At 44.5% G+C, this 26369-nt stretch overlaps 1 protein-coding gene across 9 annotated transcripts in view; it reads right to left on the reverse strand.

Annotated features, from left to right (window-relative positions):
* The window catches only part of FCHSD2 (FCH and double SH3 domains 2), a 237785-nt gene that overhangs the window by 170689 nt on the left and 40727 nt on the right, over positions 1 to 26369 (reverse strand). For all 9 annotated transcript variants that reach the window (XM_075592710.1, XM_075592708.1, XM_075592703.1 and 6 more), the window contains exon 3: positions 23508 to 23553. In XM_075592710.1, the coding sequence (XP_075448825.1) occupies positions 23508 to 23553 (46 nt within the window). The remainder of the gene's footprint in view (positions 1 to 23507; positions 23554 to 26369) is intronic.

A 26369-nucleotide genomic window follows, 5' to 3' on the forward strand; every position in this document is an offset into this window, starting at 1 on the left:
AAATAAAAAAGGTATTACATAATACTGATGTACTCGTTTACTCTGCACTATTGCAGATTTCCCAAATACCTAAACATTACAAGTAGGTACAGTATGTGTAGAGCATAAACACGAAAAGAAGAAATCAATATAAAAATGACTTGCTAGTAAGCAAAATCAAGTCAACACAAGATAAGCGCACTAATTTAATCGGAGTATCACAGTAAAATACATTATTCAAAGAACCTTTTTAGAGGTTTTACTACCTGAAACATTTCTTCAACCACAGACATTCAATAAGAACAGTGAGATGATTCTAATCATTCCAGTGCATTTCTGGCCTTCTTTCATCTAAAAGGCCAAGTTAGTTGGTACAGGAAACACATTTTATTAAGAGACACAATTAACAGGTAGTGTGGTAAGCAAGACATGCCGATTATAGGCAAAGGTTGCCAACTTAAGCACGGGAAGTAGTGACAATTTCTAGTAGTTGAGGATGTCCACCGTAAAATACCACCATGCTGGGGCTGAAAGAGTGATTGCATGTAGGAGGCGACCATGTTTACTGTTAGCCATAATCGGCAAGGTCTTTATACATTTGACTGGGAAACCCATCTTCCTTCCGATGTCTACATCTGAATAACGATCGTCCACAATGGCCCGTTACTTAACTCAGTCAAAAACTGAGAAAAGTAAAGGGTCCTAAAATTGGAGGCATTTTGCTGTTCTGAACAGCTTGGGTTTGGATGGTCACCAAGTAAAAATAGCACTTGTGGTGCATTTGCATGTCTCAGACAGGTCTGCAGCCCTGTCTCCCCATTATCGCTTAGCACAGGGGTGCACGAAGTTTTGATCCTGCGCCCCCCCCCCCCCCCCTTCCTGCTCGGTTCCGGCGTCAAATTACATCGTGGGGTCATGTGATAACGCGTTGCCGAAGACCAGATAGGATTTAAATGCCCTGGGGGAGAGCGCGGGACCTCTGTACCCACGAGCCCCTCCTGGAAAATCTCCCACCGCCCCTTTTTGAACCCCTGTCTTAGCAAACAGTGCTTCCACTGCAGCCAGGGATGCTGGGTAATGACATGCAAATGAGCACAGTGTGTCACTCCTTACTTCTTATCAGAGTGTCACCATTTGCTTCTTGTCAATTTTAACATAGACCCCTTTATGCGTGCAGTATTACACAGCTTTTCAGCACAGCCTGGGTTAAATAAGTGCATGGCCAGTAACCCAACTCAGACAGCCGTTTCGACCTTTTGGGTCTTCATCCTTGTGCTGGCTATGCACACACAAAAACTGTGCTGGAGAGCTGTGTAATACGGCAGGCAGAAGCTTACAGGGGTCCATGTTAAAGTGGATGAGAAGTAAAAAGTGACACACTGTGTTCATTTGCATGTCATTACCCAGAATCCCTAGCTGCAGTGGAAACATTGCTTGCTAAGCGATAATAGCACTCCTTTTGACACTAAGTTATATGCATATATATATTATGTGGTAATGGTTGGGGTTTCTCAGAGCTTGTTTCGAATCTGTGTGTTAAGCGATAATAGGGAAAGGCCGGGTTACAGACCTGTCAGACATGCAAATGCACCACAAGTGGTGTGCACTACAAATACAGAGCAGCCCTGCTACATTCAGTAAAGTTGATAACTCTATTATAAACGGGCATTAACCAGTCAGGATGCTCAATTCTGCTAAGCTTTTCCACTGCACGTGCGTGATGAAAAGAATGTTATAACCCAATGCTCAGACACATGTCCTGGACACACAGCTCCTGTCCCCCTCGGTCACTAACCAAACAGTCCAGATGAATGTCCCCTTCATTCCCTTCCAACCGCTCACACTGCATTGTAACATTTAAAAATACAGAGACTTGGATTCAGAGAGGGACAAAGACGTTGCAAGTCAAGTCCAAGCTCTGTGGGCAAATCACTTCATTTCCCAGTGTCTCAGACATCAAAACTAGATCGTATGCTCATAGGGTGCAGAGTCTATAAAACGCTAGCCAGTGCAGTGATAAAGAAGATATTGTTAGAACTAGAACTAGGGAGATTTCTTGAAGTCAGAAGGACAACGTTCTTCATCTTGAATGGCTGGATTCTCACGATAAGTTGTAGGCCGTGATACATTTGAATGTACCAACACAAGAGTTCTTCATACACAGTTGTAGACCAAGTCATCTTCTCCCAGACCCACAGCAAGTAAATTATCTGGCCGTTGGTCAGTCAAGTATCTGCGGCTTTTCTGTTGCCCACACCTTTCAGACCAGCGTCTCCTGGGGAACAAGGAGTGGGGCAAACCACAGCCACGAGTAGAAAGAACTACATATATACAGGGGGAGGAGGTTTACAAACTGCACATGTTGTATTTGTACACGAAATTTCGAGAGCTCTCCAACTATGTTATGAAGATCCAAAAGGTAACACAACTTAAGACAAATCTGCATTTGTACACTAGGGATACGAGTATAAAAAGAATAATCTTCCCCGCACTCACACTCGCAAGAATAGCAACTTTGTGTTGAAGTAGTCACGTATATATTTACTTTATAAAGATAAGGATACACGGAAATAGACGAAACATGAAAACAAACCCAGCGTTTGAGTTAAAATTATCCCAGAAAAAAAAGGGTAAGATGCCTAATACAATGAAAACAAAGTCCAAAATCTATAACCAAAAAAGGTGAAAAAGTGTGAAATTTACTAATAAATCAAAAAATGGGGGCAACATTAATTAGTTTAACATTAACATAATTAACGTTAGTTTCAGGGTACTGACCCTTTCTTCTGGCTCATGCCTACGTTTGTAAAAAGGCGTATTACTTCCCTTTGGTTCGGATCTTCTTAGAACCCAGTTTTATAAATCACTTCAGCTGTTTAAGACTCAGAAAGTTTGCATTTAAAGCGGTCATTTATCGGACAGATCCTTATTTCAGCGGTCGGTTAATTACACCCCATTCTACATCAAAGGAAAGAAGAGCGACGCAGTATATCATCGCATTGTTCAAACATGGGCTGGTATCAGTGTTTGCTTTATGGGTGTATTGAGATAATTTATTGGGCGTTAAAGAAGGCTTTCCATTTCCGATTTAACCCCATCACTGCCTGCAATGCACGGTTCTTTCATGCTTTTGTGTAAAAATAGTGTAGCCCGATTACAGTAATGCAGACCAGTGCACGGCTTCCCAATGTATTCCAGTTTCCACTTGGCTTTATACAGCAAATAAGCGCGATCTGTGTAAAGAACCCTTATACCGTCAATAGTTACAAGACGCCGAGTGGGACAGCAGCAGTACATAAGGAGATTAACCCGTGTGACATCACCTGGCCACGTATGAGGTCATTCATCCAGGGGGTAAGAGATAAAGTGTAGGGCAGTGGTGCTCAACACCAGTCAGACTGAGCCTCTGATTGAGCCACCTGCGCTGAAGCTGGGATATCCTGAAATGTGGGGGAGGGTGGAGGGCTTGAGTAATGGAGTTGAGCGCCCCTGGTGTAGGGAATAGGCAGGTAGCAGTATGTGAGCCGGCTGTTTGTTCCCAAGTACAGTTTGTGAAATGACATACGCCATTGCACTAACAACAACTGACTCCCGCACAGAGCATTGTGTGCAGAAGGATTTACAGTCTCTGCCCGTTACGCTCTACTGGTTGACGTCAGAGGCAGAGAGCAGAATGTACCTTATTTAAGGACGCAGTCCTTCCTAGGATGAAAGGGGGGGGGGAATACAAATGAAAGGGAGGGGGGCTAATTTGGGGGGGGTACCATTACTTCAAAGCCTGCATCTTCACCCTTTTGCTGCCAGAGGGACCTGCACCATATTGAGAAATACAGTGAAAGGGTTATTAGCCCGCTGGTCATATGTACCTTTGTACAGGGATATTTCCTTTCATGCATTGTACCTTCATTGTAAAACCTCGAAATGAAAGCATATTGGCGTTTGCCATTACAGCTCAACCCCGCTATAACGCGACCCGTTACAACGCGAATCCGCTTATAACGCGAAACCGCTTATAACGCGACGCAAGCGTGTCTCCCAATTTCCGTATCTATTAATACTTTACAACACGGTTATGGGTATCTTAAATACTTTATTGTACAATGCATGCAATTGTACATTATTTCTAACGCGATGCGCTTATAACGCGATGTGATTCTTTGGACCCCAAGCACGGCGTTATAAGGGGGTTGAGCTGTATTTAGCATGGTATAGTGTTGGAACATTTATAGGTGTACATTTCATATGGTTCACAGTGTACTCGTGTACAGTAAAAAATACCCCGACTGTACACATTCAAGTGAAGATGCAGAACAATCAGCAGCAGAAAAAAAAAGAAAATAAATGATCAATGTAGATGAATAAATAGGCTGATTGAACCCAGCTAGTGAAACTTTTACTTCTTTGTGTCCTTAGAATTTTTTTCTTGATGCTGAATACTGGGAAATCCAGACACATTTTAAATACATGTAGATTAAATAAATAAATAATAATAAAAAAAAATACATTTATTGGGTTTTATTTTCTTATCTGTTTGGATAAAGGACACCATGGCAATTACTTTATCAGCAAAGAAGAAAAAAAATAATGATGACTGACAATATACTTCTAGATTTTACTGCTAAACAGTTAAAACGAAAGAGAGGACGCCAAGATTGAAAAAACAAAAACAAAAAAAAAAACAGCTTTTAATTCCAGTTTAAGAATAAAATGTAACCCCCTGTGAGTGGCGACCGCGATGCGTTGATTTGCGGATCCCTTGGTTATTGAAAAGGTTAAGGCGCGCTACTTTACCAACGACCACTATTTATTAAATCTGCGCTTCGGCTGTCAGCCGAAGTCCCCCCAGCTTCCCAACCCAGGACCCTGCCTGAAAGCAAAGGATGACCAAGCAGATCTGTATCCAGAGCTCTTTCCAGTAATAGGAAAATCAGGCTGGATACGCTACATTTGGCTGTTGCTTTTGGCAAAGTAGACACATTCCAGCACTGCAACAACAAACGTCAGACTCGCATACAGCCCATCTGTGTGTCCCGCTCGCATACAGACCTTCCGTGTGTCCCGCTCGCATACAGACCTTCCGTGTGTCCCGCTCGCATACAGACCTTCCGTGTGTCCCGCTCGCATACAGCTCATCTGTGTGTCCCGCTCGCATACAGACCTTCCGTGTGTCCCGCTCGCATACAGACCTTCCGTGTGTCCCGCTCGCATACAGCCCTTCCATGTGTCCTGCTCGCATACAGCCCTTCCATGTGTCCTGCTCGCATACAGCCCTTCCATGTGTAATGCTCGCATACAGCCCTTCCATGTGTCCTGCTCGCATACAGCCCTTCCATGTGTCCTGCTCGCATACAGCCCTTCCATGTGTCCCGCTCTCATACAGCGCGTCCATGTGTCCCGCTCTCATACAGCGCGTCCCTGTGTCCCGCTCGCATACAGCCCTTCCATGTGCCCTGCTCGCATACAGCCCATCTATGTGTCCCGCTCGCATACAGCCCTTCCATGTGTCCTGCTCGCATACAGCGCGTCCATGTGTCCTGCTCGCATACAGCGCGTCCATGTGTCCTGCTCGCATACAGCGCGTCCATGTGTACTACTCACATACAGCGCGTCCATGTGTCCCGCTCTCATACAGCCCTTCCATGTGTCCCACTCACATACAGCCCTTCCATGTGTCCCGCTCTCATACAGCCCATCTGTGTGTCCCGCTCGCATACAGACCTTCCGTGTGTCCCGCTCGCATACAGCCCGTCCATGTGTCCTGCTCGCATACAGCCCATCTGTGTGTCCCGCTCGCATACAGCCCTTCCATGTGTCCCGCTCTCATACAGCGCGTCCATGTGTCCTGCTGGTGTAGTCAGCTCTCCAGCGCTGAATGCAACATAACACATTGAGAGCCACAGGCACAAGAAACCATTTGCTACTTTGAAGCCATCAATGCAAACAGGAATGGGGACCAAGGACGGTAGAACTCCCCCCCCCCCCCATTTAGGACGCGATTATAGTGGGTGCGACGGTGTGAACAACAGACCACTTCTCCATGAGGCCGCCTGACCGCACGAGCGATGCACAGTGACCCTACGGCCGAATTTTGAAAAGACAAATGATTGTCATTTCGGACGACGGCCGCATCACGTGAGCAGTTCAGCCAATGAGTGCGAACCAGCCTTGTGACGCGTCCGCCACGCCTCCCCATCGCCTCTGACCTCAGTGCAGGGATCACTCGAGCGACAGTCGCGTGACACCATGCGATCCGTCACACGCGCGCCTACTATAAACGCAGCCTTAGACAACAAGGCAAAACCAGGTACCTATTTGGGTAACACGGGAAAATAAAAGTTAATTTCCCAAGTTTAGAGAGAACAATGTGTCTAAAGTCTGAGTATCCCACGTCAGAGGCCAGCGCCTCATACACAGACTAGAGACGAGGTTTCTCACAGCATCTGCTTTGTACCACGCGTAATAAACACAGTATTAATGCTCAGAATCTGCATAACAATAACCAAATAACATACTAGATCAGACTTTCCTACTCCTATAATATTTTTTATATTTGTATTTCTTGTATAGCACGGACAGTGTACGCAGTGCTGTACGTAGAATTGTTTGCCCAGTACAGCTTTTTGGTGCCTGAGGCACAGGGACATAAAGTGACTTGCCCAAGATCAGAAAGAGCCGACACCGGGATTTGAACTAGGTCCCCCTGCTTCACAGTCAGTGTAATTCCGGGTAGCACTGTAAGGCTGCGGACATAAATTCATATAAGTGCAGCAGCCCGGCCATGCTGGCGCTATGCGACGCGGCAGGATTTGCAGACCCAAAAAAAAGTTAGATTTTTCGCGCAACGGCCGCTTCACGTGAGCATTTCAACCATTGAAGATGAACCAGTCTGGGGACGTCACGGCCACCCCTCTCCCAGTCGCGCGCGTGAACGGAGTCCACAAATCTCTCAGGCGGAAGGCGCCTACTCGCGCTCTGTCGCGCACACTATGGCCGCAGCCTGTGTGAAGCGCCGTACCTGCAGAGAATCCGGAATCCGTTGGGCGGAGTTTCAGTGATAGAAAAATAACAAAAACGAATCTGCCTTTTTCCGACTGATCCACCATCTCTTGCTGAAACCGTCAATATGGCCGCTCGGCGCAGCGTTGCCATGACAATGGGACGCCAAGTGACATCACGGCGTCACGTCAAATTGTCATGGCAACGCTGTGCCGTGTGACGTCACGACGCGTCTTATCGTCATGGCAACGGGGGGTCACATGATGCTGTGACGTTACGTAGCGTAGCCATTTGAAGCCGCGTGGCCATGTTGAAAGGAGTTACTAGCAGGGGAAGATGCCAGGACAACTCCGAATGCCGAACGCCACAACCACCACCACCCAGAGGTTGCTGTGTAGACCCGGAGCCACGTTGTCAAAACCCGTAGTCTCTGTGTCAAACCCGGAGTGGGGGCAACGCTGTCCAAGGCTGGAAGTAACTCGCCAATCTGCAACCGATTGAAATTTTGGCATTGCAACATAACGCCTCCCCAACTCCTCCTCCTGACACTTCCCAAACCACAGAGGAGACAACATTGTGGTGAAAAATACTTTGACATATACTGTAGGTGCAGGTTGAAAACCCCATTCCTTTCAAAGGGGATTTAATTAAAGCTGCAGACCAAGCAATATCCTACGTGTTTTTTTTTTTTTTTTAAATAAATCAGTTCTGTACTATGAGACAATACTTGTAGCATTTACATTTTTTTAAAGCCACTCTGAAAGATATTTTGAATGTATTATAATGTAACGAGCATTTTTGTTTCTATAGCAACCATCTACAAAGTCATGTCCCTTTCTTTTCTGAAACAGGCTCTGACACACCCCTTTTTGAGTTCTGCTCTAGCAGTGAACCAATTGTACAGTATCTAGTGACTGCCTGGTCACATGATCTGCCCCAAAGAACTTTGCATCTTGGGTCCACTTCTGCTGCACTGACAGCCATTTATTGAACCCCCGAGCCGAATCTTTGATGATTGATCACAGGAGAACGGATCGATTGACACCTTGGCTAATTACTTATCATTGTGTGGATTGTATTGATGCACATATTGAATGTAAAAAAATAATAACATTATTATTGTAGTCCCAGCGGGACTGAAAGCGCTACACAATTACAGTATAGTGCACGGTAAGCAGCACTGCACATAGATTGTTGCAGACAGTGTCTGCCCCGTAGAGTTTACAATCTATGTTTTTTGGCGCCCAAGGTCAAAAGCAGCCAACGGGATATGAACCAGGATCCCCTGCTTCTAACTCAGTGTCATGTTTTCAGTGAGCCACTCCTTCCGCCCCTATATCCAATGCAACTACAACACACATCACTGCGAAATGCTCAAAGAACTAGATTGGTCATCACTTGAGTCAAGGCGCAAAGTTCATCTTTCCTGTCTTGCCTTCAAATAATTTCTGGGCAAGCTACCCATCTATCTGAACAAGCTCCTCACCACCATCACATGCAGCACTTATCTGAGATCTGACTCCAAAAGACTGCTCACCGTCCCAAGGCTCAGCAAAGTATCCGGCCGCTCATCTTTCTCTTACCGTGCAACCCAAAACTGGAACATTCTACCGGAGACTCTCACATCCTCCACCAGTTTAAGTTCTTTCAAAACTAAAGCTGTCTCACATTTTAATCTGGTCTGTAACTGTTATATACGCCTATAATATATGTTATCTTTAACTGTGCATGCAATGTCTTGTATATAATGTATACCCTGTTCACTTATGTAACTGTATTTGTAACCATGTATTATTTGTCATCTTAACTCTATGCCCAGGACATCATTGACAACGAGAGGTAACTCAATGTATTACTTCCTGGTAAAACATTTTATAAATAAATAAAATAAATAAATCAATATTGTTATTGGTATTATTTACATTATAATTGTGTATGCAACAGATAGATTAAAATGCAGGGTAATGAGGACAGTATATAGAGAAGGAATCGGAAAGAAAAAGAACAAATAGAAGAGAATGGTCCATGTGCTATTGTAAAATCTGCCTAATGATGGAGGGCCCACAACCAAACGGGAGCGCCCAAAAAGTTATACGCTGGTGATAAAACCCTAAGAGTGACCACTACAAAAATAATATGTGATTGTATGTATGTATGTATGTATATATGTATGTATGAGAGAGGAGAGAGACATTAATCATATTTTTTTTGTAGTGGTCAGGTGATCACTTAAGAGTTTTATCACCAGCTTATAAAAAAAAACGTGGTGCCCTTCCATTGCGTTGCAAGTCGTACTTGGAGACATCTGTGAAGTCTTTTTGAGGAGCTGCATAGTTTTAAGCTTTTTCACTGGGAGTTTAATCTTTATTTAGTGAAGTCACTTGCACTGTTTTCTTGTTTTTATCTAATGATGGCTGGCTGGATATAACCAGTCTCATTGTTCCTACCATCGTTTGTCCTGTCTATCCTGTGATGTGTTATTGAGCTGTTTTGCAATTAGGTTTTCAGCGTAAAGCTGAACAGCGCTAATGTCTGCTCCATGGTCCCTCCCGGATCCCGCGAAACTTAACCAGTGACGTTACCTGCACCACTTTCTGGTTTCTGAAGAGGGTTACACTGCCAAGCACTTTCCCATTATTGTAATATCCGTATATGTTGCTACATATCAAACTATACCTCTAAAATCATTAACTACGTACGGTGGACATTTCCTTTTAGAGTACGGTTTATCATAGAAAAGCATTGTTTGAGTTCCACGTGATGTTAACGCAATGTCACGTGGATGGCACGTCACATCTTTTTTGTTCGTTTATACAGAACAGTGCACACAATTATCCGGGAGATCCTCCTCTTACATTGCTGACCTCAGGAGATGATCGGGGCTACCCAAGCAACGAAATGGTGCTCGTACCACAATGTCCATGGCACACTGGTACTACAGAAGTTCCACATTCAAAGGGTTCAAGCAGATGTATAGGCTACTCAATTTTTTATGGGGTTTATGTTTACATTACCTCACGCAAGTGTATTGTGTGTGTGTGTGTGTGTTAATTAGTTGGTGTCCGCCACTCTCTTCTGGACTCTAAAGTGTGCCCTTGGGACACGAAAATATTGGGGACTCCTGCCTTACAGTCTCTGACAGCCCCTGCAAAGCTCAACCTCTTGCTGTCAGCTCCAGTGACCCACAGGTTGCCAGTAGATACAACGTTGTACTGGCTTCTGGGGTCAGAATTGCCTTCAAAGGCCAATAGAAAGTCACGTCGTCATCGGGAGATGACCGTGGCGTTCTAGTGTTGATCCCAGCGGCCATATTTTTTTTTTTATACAGAAAATGAATAGTCCTTTTCCTCCGAGGGGGTGGGAGGTACTGGGACATGAGAGCTTCAAAAGCTGAGCCCTACGGAACCTCCTCAGGGCGACGCCCTAAAAGTGTCATTTCCTTGTGCACAAACACAAAAAGCCCAGGTCTCCTCTCTACACCGTTTCAAAACATGGAGGTCAATTAGGTGGTCCAAGGAGAGATTTTACCCTAAGGAGGCAGCAAGTAAAATAAAAAAAATTTAAGTTCCTTTGCTATTAGATGGTAACAGCGTTACCGTTAAAAATAACAATTTTACTTCGCATCCTGGTAAAAAAATTAATAGGTTTCCCTTTTCTTCGGTTCCACAAAATGCAAGCACATCAACTACTTCTGTTTATAACGAACGATGGCTTCATAATCACTAGATAAACAATGGACAAAACAAAAATCAACAATGCGTCCGTTTGTTTTCTCTGTGTCGATCCACTTAATTAAACCGAGTAAACCTGACACTGTCCGTGCATCACTTTCACCATTAAGCTAGAACACATCACATGCAAAAATACGCCTCTCCCACTCCAAAATCTACCGACATGAGAATCTGAGGGCTGTTCTATACAGCATGCGGCCGTGCGTGCCTATGCGAACGCGCGTGCACGTGCCACATGCTTTTCGTGTATATAGAGCCGGGAGCTGCTGGTTAGTGTATAGGTGTGTGTATGTGTGTATATGTGTGTGTGTATGTATGAGTATATGTGTGTATATGTGTGTGTGTATGTATGAGTATATGTGTGAGTATATGTGTGTGCATGGGTTGTGTAAGTGAAAGTAAGTCCTAGATAGATTTTTTTAAAGAAAAAAAAAAAGTTTAATAAATATTTTTTGTTTTTTGTTTTACAATCCTTGACACACACACACACACACACACACACACACACACACACACACACACACACACACACACACACACACACACACACACACACACACACACACACACACACACACACACACACACACCACGAAAAGATGAATTTCTTCATCTTCGCTGTCTGTCGGCTCCCCTCTCCCTGCCGTACGCGCAACTGAAATTCCGCGCGCGCAACTGAAATTCCGCGCGCGCGCGCACAGCGATATAGAACGTGCCTGAGTCGTAAAGTTTGTCCCTGTATTAGGGAAAGCTAATGCGGGCAGTAATAGGTAGGGAGGGATAGAGGAATTGGGAAGGGAAAGGGGAAAATCCTGCTCAGCTTAAATAAATTTACTTACTAGAGAGGTGCTATCAGGGTTAATACATATGCGTGAGGGGGGGGGAGAAGACCAGAACCCTAAGTGATGCACTCAACTCTACTGAATGAAAATAATAAATTTTTATTAGTATATATGATGAAGCAAACATAAAAAAAAAAGGGTATTTAAAACCTAGAACAATGTACTGAAGAGATCCTGGTATTGAATCTCTATAAATGGTCAGATGGCATTGATATACATCTTAAAATAGCCATTCATGCTAGAATAGGTATACAATTGTATCTCACAGCACTTGAACAAAATTGCTCATTAAGATAGACACTTGGTGCAATCCTGAAGGGTATAAGTATGGAATTATAAATCCTTACAGGTCGTGAGATACAGAAAAAAGCTGGGAGCCCTAGTTAATGTGACACTATGTTACAGTGTTTGTGTATCACACATAGCATTGATGTCTGCACACACGAACTAGATGCAGTCCCAGACAGGAAGCAAACCTCTATAGTGGTAAGCAGTAAGTTTAAGACCCCACTGGGCACTCTGGGTGATACTGCAGGGCATATGCACACCCCAATACACTTACATACACACACGGTATTAATATACCGGCACACACTTCCTGTAAGGTGATCGCGACTCTGCATGCACACGTGATGGACCCTGGCCGGTATAGGGTTGAAAGACCTACAGTAGTTGTCCCTATCACTTGCTAGTGGGATCCACATCTGTGGCCCACATCAGAGTTTAGCTATCACGTTCCTATACTGGCTGACCGGAGGCAAACTCCTGTGAGTATGCAGTACACAAGACGTCGCTATGACGTCATCCCGACGCGCGTTTCGTTCCAAAGCAAGGGAACTTCTTCGGGGGAGGGGAGGCGCCCTGAACAGACCTGAATTTTATACCCTGTGGTTGCCGTGGTGATCTGGTGACGTAATTGGGTTGGAGTCTCCCTTATTACCATATGTTATCACCACGGCCCATGGTATTTACTTGCCATACAAAGTCTGTAACCAGGGTGTCCTCTTAAGTTAAAAATAGGCAATGATGTTAAAATTGAAACTTTTAGATGCAAAATGACTGGTGTTGTTGATTATTTATAGGATGAGGATACTGAACATACCCTGTTATTATGATTGTATAGTAAACACAAGTGTTTCTCTTCTATGCATATATGTTTACATAAATGTTGCAGGGTAGACCCAAGGTAAGTGTATATTAGTGTTAATCCTATTCTGCATTATTATAGGATGCCTTAAGGTCGAATGGCATGGCATGGGGTAGGCTCACAGAAATGCACAGTAATTGAAATCTTCATTTAACCCGTGTGGTGATTGTGTGCCAAGAGTGAAAATCCACCTAGCCTCCTTCCTAAGTAGGGCATTGTCAATGTCCCCTCCTCGGAGCCCAACGACACATGTTCAATGCCTTGGAACAGAACTGATGTGGTGTCCCCATGATGTGACAGATTGATATGTCGTGCCAGTGGTGTATCAGCTTCATTCCTAATAGTGCTGGCATGTTCCAAGATGCGGCGACGTAGTTGGCGTGAGGTTTTGCCAACATACATCAAACCGCATGTACATGTCGCCAAATAAATGACCGCACATGTTTTGCAATTAAAGAATTCCCTAATTGTGTATGTTCTTGACCCATTAGCATTTTTGAAGGTTTTCTGGGGGGTTAATGAAACTGCAGGCTTTACAGGCCCCACGTTTAAAGGTACCTTTTGTGGTGTTTGTAAGCCAAGTTGTGGTGGTCGGTGTTTTATAATGGCTGTGTACCAATGTGTCAGACAGATTTTTTGATCTCCTATAAGTAATAGACGGAGTGTCAGAGAGCACTGTCCTATACACATCATCCTCCAGGAGGACGTGCCAGTGTTTATTGATTATTCCTTTTATCTCTCTCCACTGTCTGCTGTACGTACCAATTATTCTAACTGTACTTAGTTCGTTGTCTGATTGTTTGTTACCATACAGCAGCGTATTACGGTCTGAATGCTTGGCCCGTTTGTATGCTCGATTAATACAGCTCTTGCTGTAACCCCTATTAATGAACTTTTGGCTCATAATTTTGCATTGTTTCTCAAAGTCACTATTCCTTGAGCAATTTCTTTTAGCTCTTAGGAATTGTCCCACAGGGATGCCTTCAATCTGTGGTCTGGGATGATGACTAGTGAATAGTAGTAGATTATTGGTGGCTATGGCCTTGGTATGAACTGTAGATTGTAAAACGCCCTGTTCATCCCTGAAAATTTCCAGGTCCAGGAAGGTTATTCTGTCCTGGTTAATTTCACTCGTGAGACGTAAGTTATGGTCATTACAGTTCAATGCCGTCACAAAGTCATTGAATTCTGCCACTGTTCCATTCCACAGACACAGCACGTCATCAATATAGCGTGACCACAACTCGACGTGCTGTGTGTGTATCTGCATCTCCTGGGTAAAGACTTTCATCTCCTCCCACCATCCAAGGAAGATGTTAGCGTACGTTGGTGCACACGTGGTGCCCATCGCCGTACCTTGGAGTTGGTGGTAGAAGGTGCCCTTGAACAGAAAGTAGTTATGCTTAAGGACATAATTAAGAAGCTCGAGTATGAATTCATTATGTTTTAAGCACTCTGAGCTTCGAGCTCTCAGAAAGTGTGACACAGACCCAATACCCACGGGATGTTGTATGCTGGTATACAGAGATTCCACATCTAATGATGCCAGAAAAGTATCTTTGGATATCTGTATACCATCTATTCTCCTTAGGATATCTGATGTATCTATTGTGTGGGAAGGGAGACTGGTCACAATTGGTCTTAGAACCTGATCCAGATAGGTACTGGCATGTTCGCTGAGAGACTCTATGCCGGAGACAATTGGTCTTCCTGGGGGTTTCTTAGCGTTCTTATGTAACTTAGGAATACTATAAAATGTGGCTATTTTAGGCTTCTCAACCATCATGTATTTAAATTCCTGTGGCGATATTACTTGATTATCCAAGCCTTTCTGTAGAATTTTTCGCAGGTTCTTGGAAAATACCAATGTAGGGTCATGTGTTAGTGCTTCGTAGCATTTCTTATCACTTAAGAGCCTCACATTTTCTGAGACATACTTGTCTTCTTCTAAGATAACAATATTCCCCCCTTTGTCAGCGGGTTTAATTACGATCCCTTTTAACTCTGTTAATTCTTTAAGGGCACATTTTTCATTTTTTGTAAGATTTTCTTGTCCCCCTCTTATGGACATTGTTTGGAAGTCTTTTGTAACTAACTTGAGAAACATGTTAATGTTGGTGTCAGAACTTATTGATGGTGAGAATTTGCTTTTGGGTTTGAGGGTTGTGAAGGGGCCGAGGCCCCGAGTTTTATTAATCTCCTCTTCTAAGGATAATAGAGTCTTAAGGTGTTCACGATCTTGGTCGTCAGTTAGCTCAATAAATTCCTGGGGCAGAGTGAGAGTTTCCCGTCTTTTATGGAATTTTTTCAGGGCTAGCTTGCGGCCAAAGAGATTCATATCTTTGACCCATGTAAATACGTCAAAGTTGCAGGAGGGGGTAAATGATAGACCTTTTCTAAGGACTTGTTCTTGTATTGAGGTAAGGGTGATATTGGAAAGATTGATTACTTGTAATTCACTCTGTTTATTTATTGTGGTTGGCGATAACGTCTCCGCCAATTTCTCCCTCTCCCCCTGTACCCCCAGATTTCTCTGTTCCTTAGTTTTTCTCTTGCTTCGTCTTGTTTTTCGCCCCTTCCTCTTGGACCCCCACCTCGTCCACCTCTCCCCCTTTGTGTTTCTAAAAAAGGAACCTGAGCGTTCGGGTTGGGGTTGGTGGTGTTATCTGGGTTGGTGTTACTCTCCTCAACATCAGAGTTTTCCCACTCAGTGGACGATTCGTGATATTCCTTATGTTGATTTTTGTGTGGTTTATAAATATTGCCAGTCTTAAAGTCATTTGCGTCTCTCAAGAATTTTGTATGTTTGCGTTCCTTAATTTCCTTTGTGAATTTTTCTATATTTTTCTTTAATTTTAATTCAAGTTCCACGTAGTCAGGTTCATCAGACCACTTGTCTGTCTGTGCAAGTTCTAAATCTAGTTCCACTGTTGCTTCTTCTAGTTTAGTGGATTCATACTGGATTAGAAGTGTCATTAATTCAGTTGAACATATGAAAAGTATACTTTCCCATTTCTTTATAAACGTTTCATCCTGCACTGCAAAAGCAGGAAAGGTGTTTATTCTCAGACCACGTGGTATAAACCCTTTGGTGATATAGTTTCGTAAACTCGTGGTCTCCCAGAATAATCTGGTTTCTTTCTTAAATTTCTTTTCTAGATTTAGAAAGTATGTTTTTATGTTATCTGTTGCACTCAGTATGTTATCTGTTTGATTTAGAGAAAACAGCTGATCAGCCTCCAATTGTCTTTCTTTGGAGGTGATTCTGTTTGTGAGAAAACCTGCCATATCATACGTGGTGAGCGAGCTAGGATGAATGAAAGAACCTAGGTTCAAATGGATGCAATAGGTAGGGAGGGATAGAGGAATTGGGAAGGGAAAGGGGAAAATCCTGCTCAGCTTAAATAAATTTACTTACTAGAGAGGTGCTATCAGGGTTAATACATATGCGTGAGGGGGGGGGAGAAGACCAGAACCCTAAGTGATGCACTCAACTCTACTGAATGAAAATAATAAATTTTTATTAGTCTATATGATGAAGCAAACATAAAAAAAAAGGGTATTTAAAACCTAGAACAATGTACTGAAGAGATCCTGGTATTGAATCTCTATAAATGGTCAGATGGCATTGATATACATCTTAAAATAGCCATTCATGCTAGAATAGGTATACAATTGTATCTCACAGCACTTGAACAAAATTGCTCATTAAGATAGACACTTGGTGCAATCCTGAAGGGTATAAGTATGGAATTATAAATCCTTACAGGTCGTGAGATACAGAAAAAAGCTGGGAGCCCTAGTTAATGTGACACTATGTTACAGTGTTTGTGTATCACACATAGCATTGATGTCTGCACACACGAACTAGATGCAGTCCCAGACAGGAAGCAAACCTCTATAGTGGTAAGCAGTAAGTTTAAGACCCCACTGGGCACTCTGGGTGATACTGCAGGGCATATGCACACCCCAATACACTTACATACACACACGGTATTAATATACCGGCACACACTTCCTGTAAGGTGATCGCGACTCTGCATGCACACGTGATGGACCCTGGCCGGTATAGGGTTGAAAGACCTAGTTGTCCCTATCACTTGCTAGTGGGATCCACATCCCTTCAGGATTGCACCAAGTGTCTATCTTAATGAGCAATTTTGTTCAAGTGCTGTGAGATACAATTGTATACCTATTCTAGCATGAATGGCTATTTTAAGATGTATATCAATGCCATCTGACCATTTATAGAGATTCAATACCAGGATCTCTTCAGTACATTGTTCTAGGTTTTAAATACCCTTTTTTTTTTTATGTTTGCTTCATCATATATACTAATAAAAATTTATTATTTTCATTCAGTAGAGTTGAGTGCATCACTTAGGGTTCTGGTCTTCTCCCCCCCCCTCACGCATAATGCGGGCAGTGCCAGACTGGAATTCATTTTTCAATCCGGATTGTTGATCTATCCCACGTAATATGGTTTCCAGAGGGACTTTCCCACTTAAAAAGGACCATGGTGATTTAGGAAAGGCTTGTGGCATGTAGAAGGGGGCTCAATATGAGACATGGAGGGGTTGCCTCCAATAGTTTTTACATGGAGCTCAGGGACTTTTAATCACAACTACAGTATGACAGATAAAGCCCACTCCAAAGACCAGGATATTTTGGGGCAGTGTTATCTCTACGGTACACTGCAAGCATTACCATTGTATCCGATGGCATATATTGTGTGGTGTAATGCAATACTATATTTTACCCAATACACATAATTATGGCCAGGCGCATTCTTCAGGTGTCGCACAAACAGCAATTATCCTCCAGCTTATTCTTAATTTGTAATTTTCTTAAGAGAGGGGAAAGACGGCGAAGAGGGGAATTCTCATTTATTTTTAGCCCAGCTTACAATTTCGTTTTTTTAGCCAAATGCCATTCCTGTTCTATTCTCTTTTCCATCCTAATCCTATACAGTACTGTACGTAGTCACACCGTCCAGCAAGAGCAAAACAGAACGATTCTTTCTAGGAAAATTAGCAACAAAAAGCCTGGAGGAAAAAGCTCAGAGTGGGACATTTCATCGCGAGCCAATGGCTCCCGGCGCTTTGCTGTGACTCACGCCGCCGCGGATCCACCGCTGAAATCCCCAACGCCGGCCACTTCTAAGGGTAATTTTATTACCGTTACGGGGGGGGTAAATTTAAGGGTTTTAGCATTTAGAGTAGAGGATTCATTTAAGGTTTGTAGGGTAAGGGCTTAGGGTAGGGGTTTTTAGGGTAAGGGCCTAGGGTAGGGGGTTTTAGGGTAAGGGCATGACGGTAGGGGTGACTGGCTGACCTAGTGGGGAGAAATCCCAGCTATTTACCCCTAAATCCATGGTCTACCGTGACATAGGGGTTTTCAGGGAAAGGGCTTAGGGTAGGGGTTTTTAGGGTAAGGGCTTAGGGTAGGGGTTTTTAGGGTAAGGGCTTAGGGTAGGGGGTTTTAGGGTAAGGGCTTAGAGTAGGGTTTTTTAGAATAAGGGCTGTAGAGTAAGGTATTAGGGTAGGGGGTTTTAGAATAAGGGCTGTAGAGTAAGGTATTAGGGTAGGGTGTTTTAGGGTAAGGCACTTACCTTAGCGGCGAAGTGGCCGGCGTCGGAAGCTTCCGGTGGCTGGACGAGTCACGGCAAAACGGGCGTGACCAAATGCCCTAGACGTGGAAAAGCTTCTATTTTATTTCAACCACCTGTGACATTGGAATCGGTTTTCAAGCTTTTCTGTTCTTCTGTTTGCCATAACCAGTCTACTCCAGAGACAGAGCGACACAGCGACACAACCGCTCATCTGCACGGAAAGTCTTCCCCTTGTGTATAAAACACACACGCACACACACGTTTCTGAAGATAGTCTGGCTGGAAATATATTTATACAATTTAATGTATCATGACGGATCATTTTGCTCTAAAATATGGAGCAAAAATATTTCATAAATATATATGAAGCGTGGTCATTTTGCTGCTTACATTTGAGGCAGATCAGTATGGACCAGAGGTTAACGTCATATCAGACATCGTGGATTCATTCATTCTTCCCCCCCCTCCCCACCCCTCCCCAAAAAATTTATAAAGACCACCAGTTAAAAGCAAAGATTTTGATACTAATAATAATAATAATAATGACAGTATCTTCTTCCCCAACTCCTCTAACTAGTCACTAAAAACACTCAGTGGCCCAAGTGGAACAAACCGGGAGCAAAGTACTTTGACGCACTGACACAAAGTGACGACGCACTGACACAAAGTGACGACGCACTGACACAAAGTGACTGACGTAATTTGCATCAGTTCTCACTTTGTAACATGACATTTTCCCCAAAGTGAATTACCCAATATCACACATAAGTGGCTTAGTGAGAATTGAACCCACATGCGTATGTGTTCCCAACAATCACCTTAACCCAGCGATGGGCAACTCCAGTCCTCAAGGGCCACCAATAGGAAAGGTGTTAAGACTGAGCCACCTGTGCTGAAGCAGGGATATCCTTAACACCTGACCTGTTGGTGGCCCTTGAAGACTGGAGTTTCCCACCCCTACCTTAACCACTGCTCCACTTATCCTTCCACCCATCTATTATTCTGACGCGCAACCCCTTTACTGCCAGGGAAGTGTGCTGTTAAAACCCAATGATAATATACTGCGTTATATCCACAATGGACTCAATCCAGGATCCCCCATAACATAAATGGGAACAGCAGCAGCCCAAATAAAGTAACCTCCCTAAATGAATCATACATTAATGGACAACTCACTTTAGTTGAAATGGTCCTATTTGTATTTTCGACCTTAAATATGTCAAGTTTAAACATTGTAGGGGGGCAAGGTCTTGTATTACTGTGACAGGGACTTAACCTTGTTTAAGTAAAACTGCCTCTAAATGCCCTGAGAAATCCAGCAGGGAGCTGGTTAATTGCACCCAGTCAATTAACCAGACTCCACCTGGCTAATCAGAGCTCGAGAAAAGTCTCCTGTGAGAAACTGCTAAAAAAGATTCCTTAGCACACAACTGGGCTGACACAGGACAGAGACTCCTTAGCACACAAGTGTGCTGACACAGGAGAGCAAAGACAGAGGAGAGCGTTGAGAAGCACACGCCAGGGCTGTGTGCCGACGAGAGACTTCCTGGGAGCAGCAGGACTGAAACGCCTGCATCTGGAGAAACCGGAGATGGTGGACCAGCACTGTCAGATAAGACTTTCTTATATATTGCTCCCTGATAAATATGTTATATGTTTTTTTAACTGGCCTATCCAGTCAGTCACAGATGGTTAAGGCATGTACTATTTAGTCTCCAAAGTGGAGTAGGTGTTTATTTTGTTTTTGTATGCTGAAATGTGTTTAATGGGACAAGCTCAATAAAGCCATGTTTTAATTTCAACCAAATCGGTCTGCTTTAGTGTACCTCTGCACACATCTCTTACAATTACGGACAGATTCCTTGCAGGTCGTGATCGCTCTTAGTGAACAGTTTCATGGGATATCAGCTATCACGGACTCAAATGTTTATCCACTAAGCGGCATCACAACCTGCCATGAGCCTACACATCTCCAGGACCAATATGGGGTTTTCTTTTACAAATCTGAACTACATCATACAATGGAAAAAAAGATTGAAAAGTGGTAAGGGCCATTGGGCCACTTAGATTGTAAGCTCTTTGGGGCAGGGACTACTTTTCCCAATGTTACTTTTATGTCTGAAGCGCTTATTCCCATTATGTGTTATATTATTATGTCACGTGTATTACTGCTGTGATGCGCTATATAAAGATATAAATGGGACAGACCTAAACTGCCTTATTTTTGCTGACTTGCTCTACATCCCGAGAGGTCATAGTACTTATCCCCAGGACTTTATTTCTAACCATGTCAAGTTGCATTGGGCCCAATCACAGCCAGAATGTACCCCTTCTATCTCTACCGCAGGGGTGGGCAACTCCAGTCCTCAAGCTCCCCCAACAGGTCAGGTTTTCAGAATATCCCTGCTTCAGTACAGGTGGCTCAATCAGTCCCTGCGTCAGCACAGGTGGCTCAATCAGACCGAACCCCTGAGCTACCTGTGTTGAAGCTGGGCTATCCTGAAAACCTGACCTGTTGGGGGGGCTTGAGAACTGGAGTGGAGAACCCTTCCTCTACAACATAATGTGTATACCACTGAAGATACCCAAGAAGAGACGATACCGCAGGGACCAGACCAGCTGCCCGTAAAGGGTGCAGAAAATGCTGTAAATGTAACCAATACAATAAATGTAAAAGGGGAGCTCAGAGTGATGGGACAGACGTAGATACTGCGGGATACAGAAACCCGGAGAGGAAAAGGGACACAAGAGGAGTCAGATAAAGCGACAGTGACAGATAGTGGCATTTATTAATGGTGTTCTTGATGCCCGGGAAACCACATTCTTTCGAAGTGGAATTCTTATTCTTTTGATTGGGGGGGAGGGGGGAGGGGAGGGGAAGGGGAGTAGGAGGGCAGTTTTTAAAGATGGGGAACCACTGGTATAATGTTGCAGGGGGGGAGAGTGATGTGCAGGAGGGGTGGGGGAGGAGAGTGATGTGAGGTGCAGGGTGGGGAGAGTGATGGGAGATGCAAGGGTGAACGGGGGAGAAAGAGAGAGGGGGCAGAGAGGGGAAGGGGGAGAAAGAGAGGGGGAGCGGAGAGAGAGAGGCGAGCGGGAAAATGAAATCCCGGGCAACGACTTGTATATCAGCTAGTGCTTTATAAAACGGGAAATGGGCAGACCAGGCAAGCTACTTAAAATCTGTCAATGTGTAGAATGTCATTGCAGTAAGTGTGTGTAATGAATGCAGCCACCGCAAATAAACATGTGACAAACACATCAATAACAAACCAAAAAAAGAGTTTACAGCTGGGACTTGCATACACTAGACTAGGGGTTAACTCCAGTCCTCTAGGACCACCAACAGCTCAGGTTTTCAGGATATCCCTGCTTCAGCACAGGTTGCTCATTCATTATGACTGAGCCACCTGTGCTGAAGCAGGGATAGCCCTAATCCCCAACCTGTTGGTGGCCCTTGAGGACAGGAGTTGGCCGCCCCTTCACTAGATTCACTATTAAGGGGGTTCAAGCCCCTGAAATACACTATAACCTGCAAACATTCAGTTAATACATCGAGGTTGGCCAGGACGCTCGTTCCTCAGCTTCTGAGCGACGACCTCATTTCTTCCGCCCAGATATTCATCGCTGGAGCCAGGAAGCACGTTCCCCCTGCAGTGCGAGGCCCACAATGCTTCCCCTTCATCCAGGGCCCGTGTGCTGGCAGCAGAACAGTCACGGTTCTGCCGCGCAGCCGCCTCTATGGGTCGGCACTCTCAGGAGCCGGAACACGCAGTCAACACGTCTAAATCGAAAACAACACCCCAAGCAAGTCTCACACACACAACTACAATCTCATCCAGGGGGGAGAGTCTTAATTGAGGCTAAAACAATACATCCCATTATCATGTTTGTTAAGGAATTCTACTTCAAACTCTTCCAAATCACACAACATAACCATCTCTCGCGTCTCTTACTCGCATAACCAGAGCCACAAATTCTGATTAAACCAGGTATGAATGTATATATGTATAATAAAACAATAAACAACTTATATGGCAGTTTAACCTTTAAACAATATGGCAATTTAAAGGTCCCACCTGACGCGGGCTAAAAAGGAAGCTGCAACGGCCATGCCTCGCCGCTTCCTACTGGCACGTGGGACCTTTAAACCTTCATGAAGAACTGGGGCACCTTCCAAGGAAAGTAAATCAGGAAGCAGGGGGTCCCCGGAGCGGACATTAATGTGGGTCAGCTCCGTGCACCCCCTGCCTCCTTCCACCCCATGAAGTGCTCCTTCAAGCTCTTCAGTGCTAGAAGGGTTGAACAAAAACAGCCTTATGATGTCAGAATACCAAATAAACAACAACAACAGCCTTATGATGTCAGAATACCAAATAAACAACAACAACAACAACAACAACAAAGTCTATTGTCTTTCAAACTACTTTTTCAACAATTCCAAATGTTGTCCAAAACCAGAAAACCTCTACAACGATGGGAATTACAAAAAAATATAGTATAGATGTAGCCAACGTTTACCCGATGCGTTTTACCGTAGCCATTACGGTGAGCGCCATTGAAAACAATGGAAACGTGTGCATTCCCCTTCAAGCATGCAACATTTACTACGTTATTCCATGCCAACGGGGTATTAAAGGAGCAAGCCAAGCAGCCTTTGTTCCCTTCGTTTTTTTAATACACGTTTGAAGCAAGAGCTGACCCCTGTTAATTTCAGCTCTGGGGACCCCCCTGCTTTTGGAGATACCTTCGAAGGGGGTGCCGGTATCCTGCAGTTGAAAGCCGCTGGTCACATGGGCCAATAGGAAGCTGCACCCAGTGACGTCACGGCTTCCTATTGGCCCGCAGGGACCGGGAGATTTGAAAAGCGGCCCTGGAGTGGCTACCGGCACACAGCACAGAGGTAAGCATCTCTGGAAGTAGGGGGTCTCCGGAGATAAAATTAACGGGGTTCAGCTCCGGAAACCCCCTGCTTCAAACCTGTCTTTAAAAAAAAAATGAAGAAAAACAAATGGCGTGGATTGCCTCTTTAACGTTGGCTACATCTGTATAGCACTACAATGCCGAGTCACAAATAAATCATTGTATACAGATTGTAGAGGCATCAAAGCACTAGAACGGGACAATGCTGCATTCCAAAGTGCCACGGAGCCTGCACTCTTACAGGAGACACAACATGAAGGACGTGGTATTGCGCTTACCTGTGCGTAGTCTCTTTCCACTGCAGCTTTCTTCTGACTAAATGTCCTAAAAGAATGGAAAAAAAACTCCAATTAAAATAAAAAAATCTTGCTTATTGAACAATACGAATTCAAAGAGATGGCTAAAACACGGCAATACAAGTCAGAAATGGAACGCGGTCGCCATTCAAACCCGCGGCGACATCAGCGCGTCCGCTTTGCTTCTTCCTTCGCCTGAAGGTCCCCGTTGGAACATGCAGGGATTTCATGCAGCACTTGCAGGGACCAACCTCTGTACTGGTGTGTAAGGTCTACGTCAGCCAACTCATACCGCTCAATATGGTGGCAAACGAGGCGTCGGATAATTACACGTATCCACTTGCTTTCACTTGCACTTCATTCTCGGACGCCTCGTCTCCCACCACATTGAGCAGCGGGAGTTTAAGTTGATACATATTAACTTCTGCATTACCCAGCTTCTTACTTTTATTTAAAACAGCAATTGTGTGTGGGGGGGGGGGGGTTTCCTTTCTTTTTTAAAAAAAAACCGTATTTGAAAGGGGGATTGCACACCTCCCTCCTGACCCTGAGCGGATTTGTGGTCCCCCAATATCCAAGAAACCCTTGAGATATTTTTAAGGGGGGTGGGGGGGATTTGTGCAAATTTGACACAAATAAAATCTACTAATATGTCCACATGGATCGCAGAGACAAAGTTGCAACATCTCCCCGTGATGCTGGAACGTTCAAGTGTGGAGCAGGAGTGCTGCCATTTTCTGTCTGCCAGGCTGGGGGACGTGACATTTTCAGGGGGTGGGGGTGCACAACGCTTAGAGAGGCCCCACGCTCTTCCAAAAGCATTTGAATTAAATGCCGGGACACACACACACACACACACACACACACACGAGGCCTCACTAAGTTCCCTAACCTTGTCTCACACTGCTTCGGGCGACGTGTCGACATGGCAACGCAGTGTCAAATGACACCGCGGGGTCACGTGCCGTCACATGATGTCACATGACCCTGCGGCGTCATTTGACGCTGGAGACAAGGTGAGGGGGGTTGGGTGCAAGCAGGCAGGGGGCGCAGGGGAAAATGTTTGCACACCCCACGGTTAGGGGATCTCAGATGAGCTATAGGGCCTAATGGGGACAGCCACTTTAATATGGACCAAAGTTTCTAAAGTGCCACATTCTATTGCTGCCGCTAAATACACACACATTTTAAAATAATTACACAATGTATCACAATGCGCTGATTTCTCCAAGACAAAAACAACCCACAAGTCTAGTTTTGTGGGCTATCACCATAAGACAGTAAAAAACATCCCAAAGCTTTTTATGACCATGGAAATGGAATCATTATATTTTATTTATTTTAAAACAGTTTAATCAGCTCCTTTCAATTAATTAAACAGGTCACTGTCCTTAGTTCACTTCAGCCCAAGGAGGGACTGACTCTTTAAAGTGAACAAAAGCCAGAGACATGTTTATGGGGTTACATCTGGGTGTTTTTTGGGGTTCCCCAAAGTCGACACTTATAGAAAGTGGTTGACAAATCACCAAAAAATCTACTCGCCACCTAGTACCAAACGTGTGCTGCTTGGGCCAATATTTACTTGCCCGGGGGTTAAATCCACTCGCCCGGGGCGAGCAAATGTATAGGTTTGTCGTACACTGCTTATAGATATATATATATATATATTTTTCCTGCAAACACGGTGAGCACAATCTTGGGAGGGGTTGGATTTCCTCTGGATACGAGCTAATGTCGGATACAACTTTGTTCAACAAGTGCTTGCACAGGCAAAGACCCCACCCTCCCCCTTCTTTTTTTTGTATTGGCTCCGATTAGGACAGTGGGTAAACAAAACACGTGATTGATAAGCCCTTCCCAATATAGAGGCATAAGAAATACAATTTGTAATTAAAAAGCAAAATCAACCAAATCTTTGCTATTAGTGTGGTTAGATCGGTTTAGGGAAGCCAGTTAGACTGTAGAAGTATGTACAAAAAGGTTGTTTTCGATCCCATGCAGGAATGGCAGAGGTATGGGACAGGGCAAAGAAGAAATACGTTGGCAGTAAAACTCACTATAGGTTACATTTTCATTAGGACAACATCAGAGGTTTCTTCCTGATGGACCCACAGTAACCTGGGAGACTCCCCTTGCAGCAGACACATCCAACGTTGACATAAGCCCATTGCCATGTCTAGTCCTGGGTGAAATGCTCGTCTTCTTGTATTCCCATCCTACAACAGGTTCATTTCCCTCTTCCCAAGTACTGTATCTGCAAAATCAACCGCCCTGCAAGCTAATGGGGTGGCAGTGTAAGGGATATGGGAACTTTATCCCGCGTTATCTGCCATTTACGTCATTGCCAGTTATTATAGGATCAATCTCCGACATCCCTTATCTGTGCTTTGTAAACCCTGGCCTTAGGCTGCGTCCATGCTGGCGAAGACCGCGCGCGGCGCGATCCCATTGCCTTGAGGCAATGATTGCGTCAATTGACCACGCAACAGCAGGAGGGGGCGCGCGGTGCGCGAGGTATCAGTTCAATCTGATTCCTCGGCCGACGGGCAGGTCACGTGAGCGGTTCGCCCAATGAGGGCGAACCAGCTCTGTGATGTCACAGATACGCCCCTAGACACGACCCCACGGCAAGTCTACCTTGGCCACAAAACGCTTTCGCTTCACGCGGGTAACGTCACACGCGCGCGCGTATGCATCCGTGCGGCCGATGGCTGCATAGACGCAGCCTTAGACAGCGGACATACTACAACTCTCTACTGTACAGTTCCTAAGGAATGCTCAGTACATGGCAGCGTTGGAATTACTCCATCAGCCTTTGCTTAGTTAGATACAGGCCCTTAGCAG

This window comes from Ascaphus truei, chromosome 3 (genome assembly GCF_040206685.1).
Source record: "Ascaphus truei isolate aAscTru1 chromosome 3, aAscTru1.hap1, whole genome shotgun sequence".
NCBI classification, from domain to species: domain Eukaryota; kingdom Metazoa; phylum Chordata; class Amphibia; order Anura; family Ascaphidae; genus Ascaphus; species Ascaphus truei.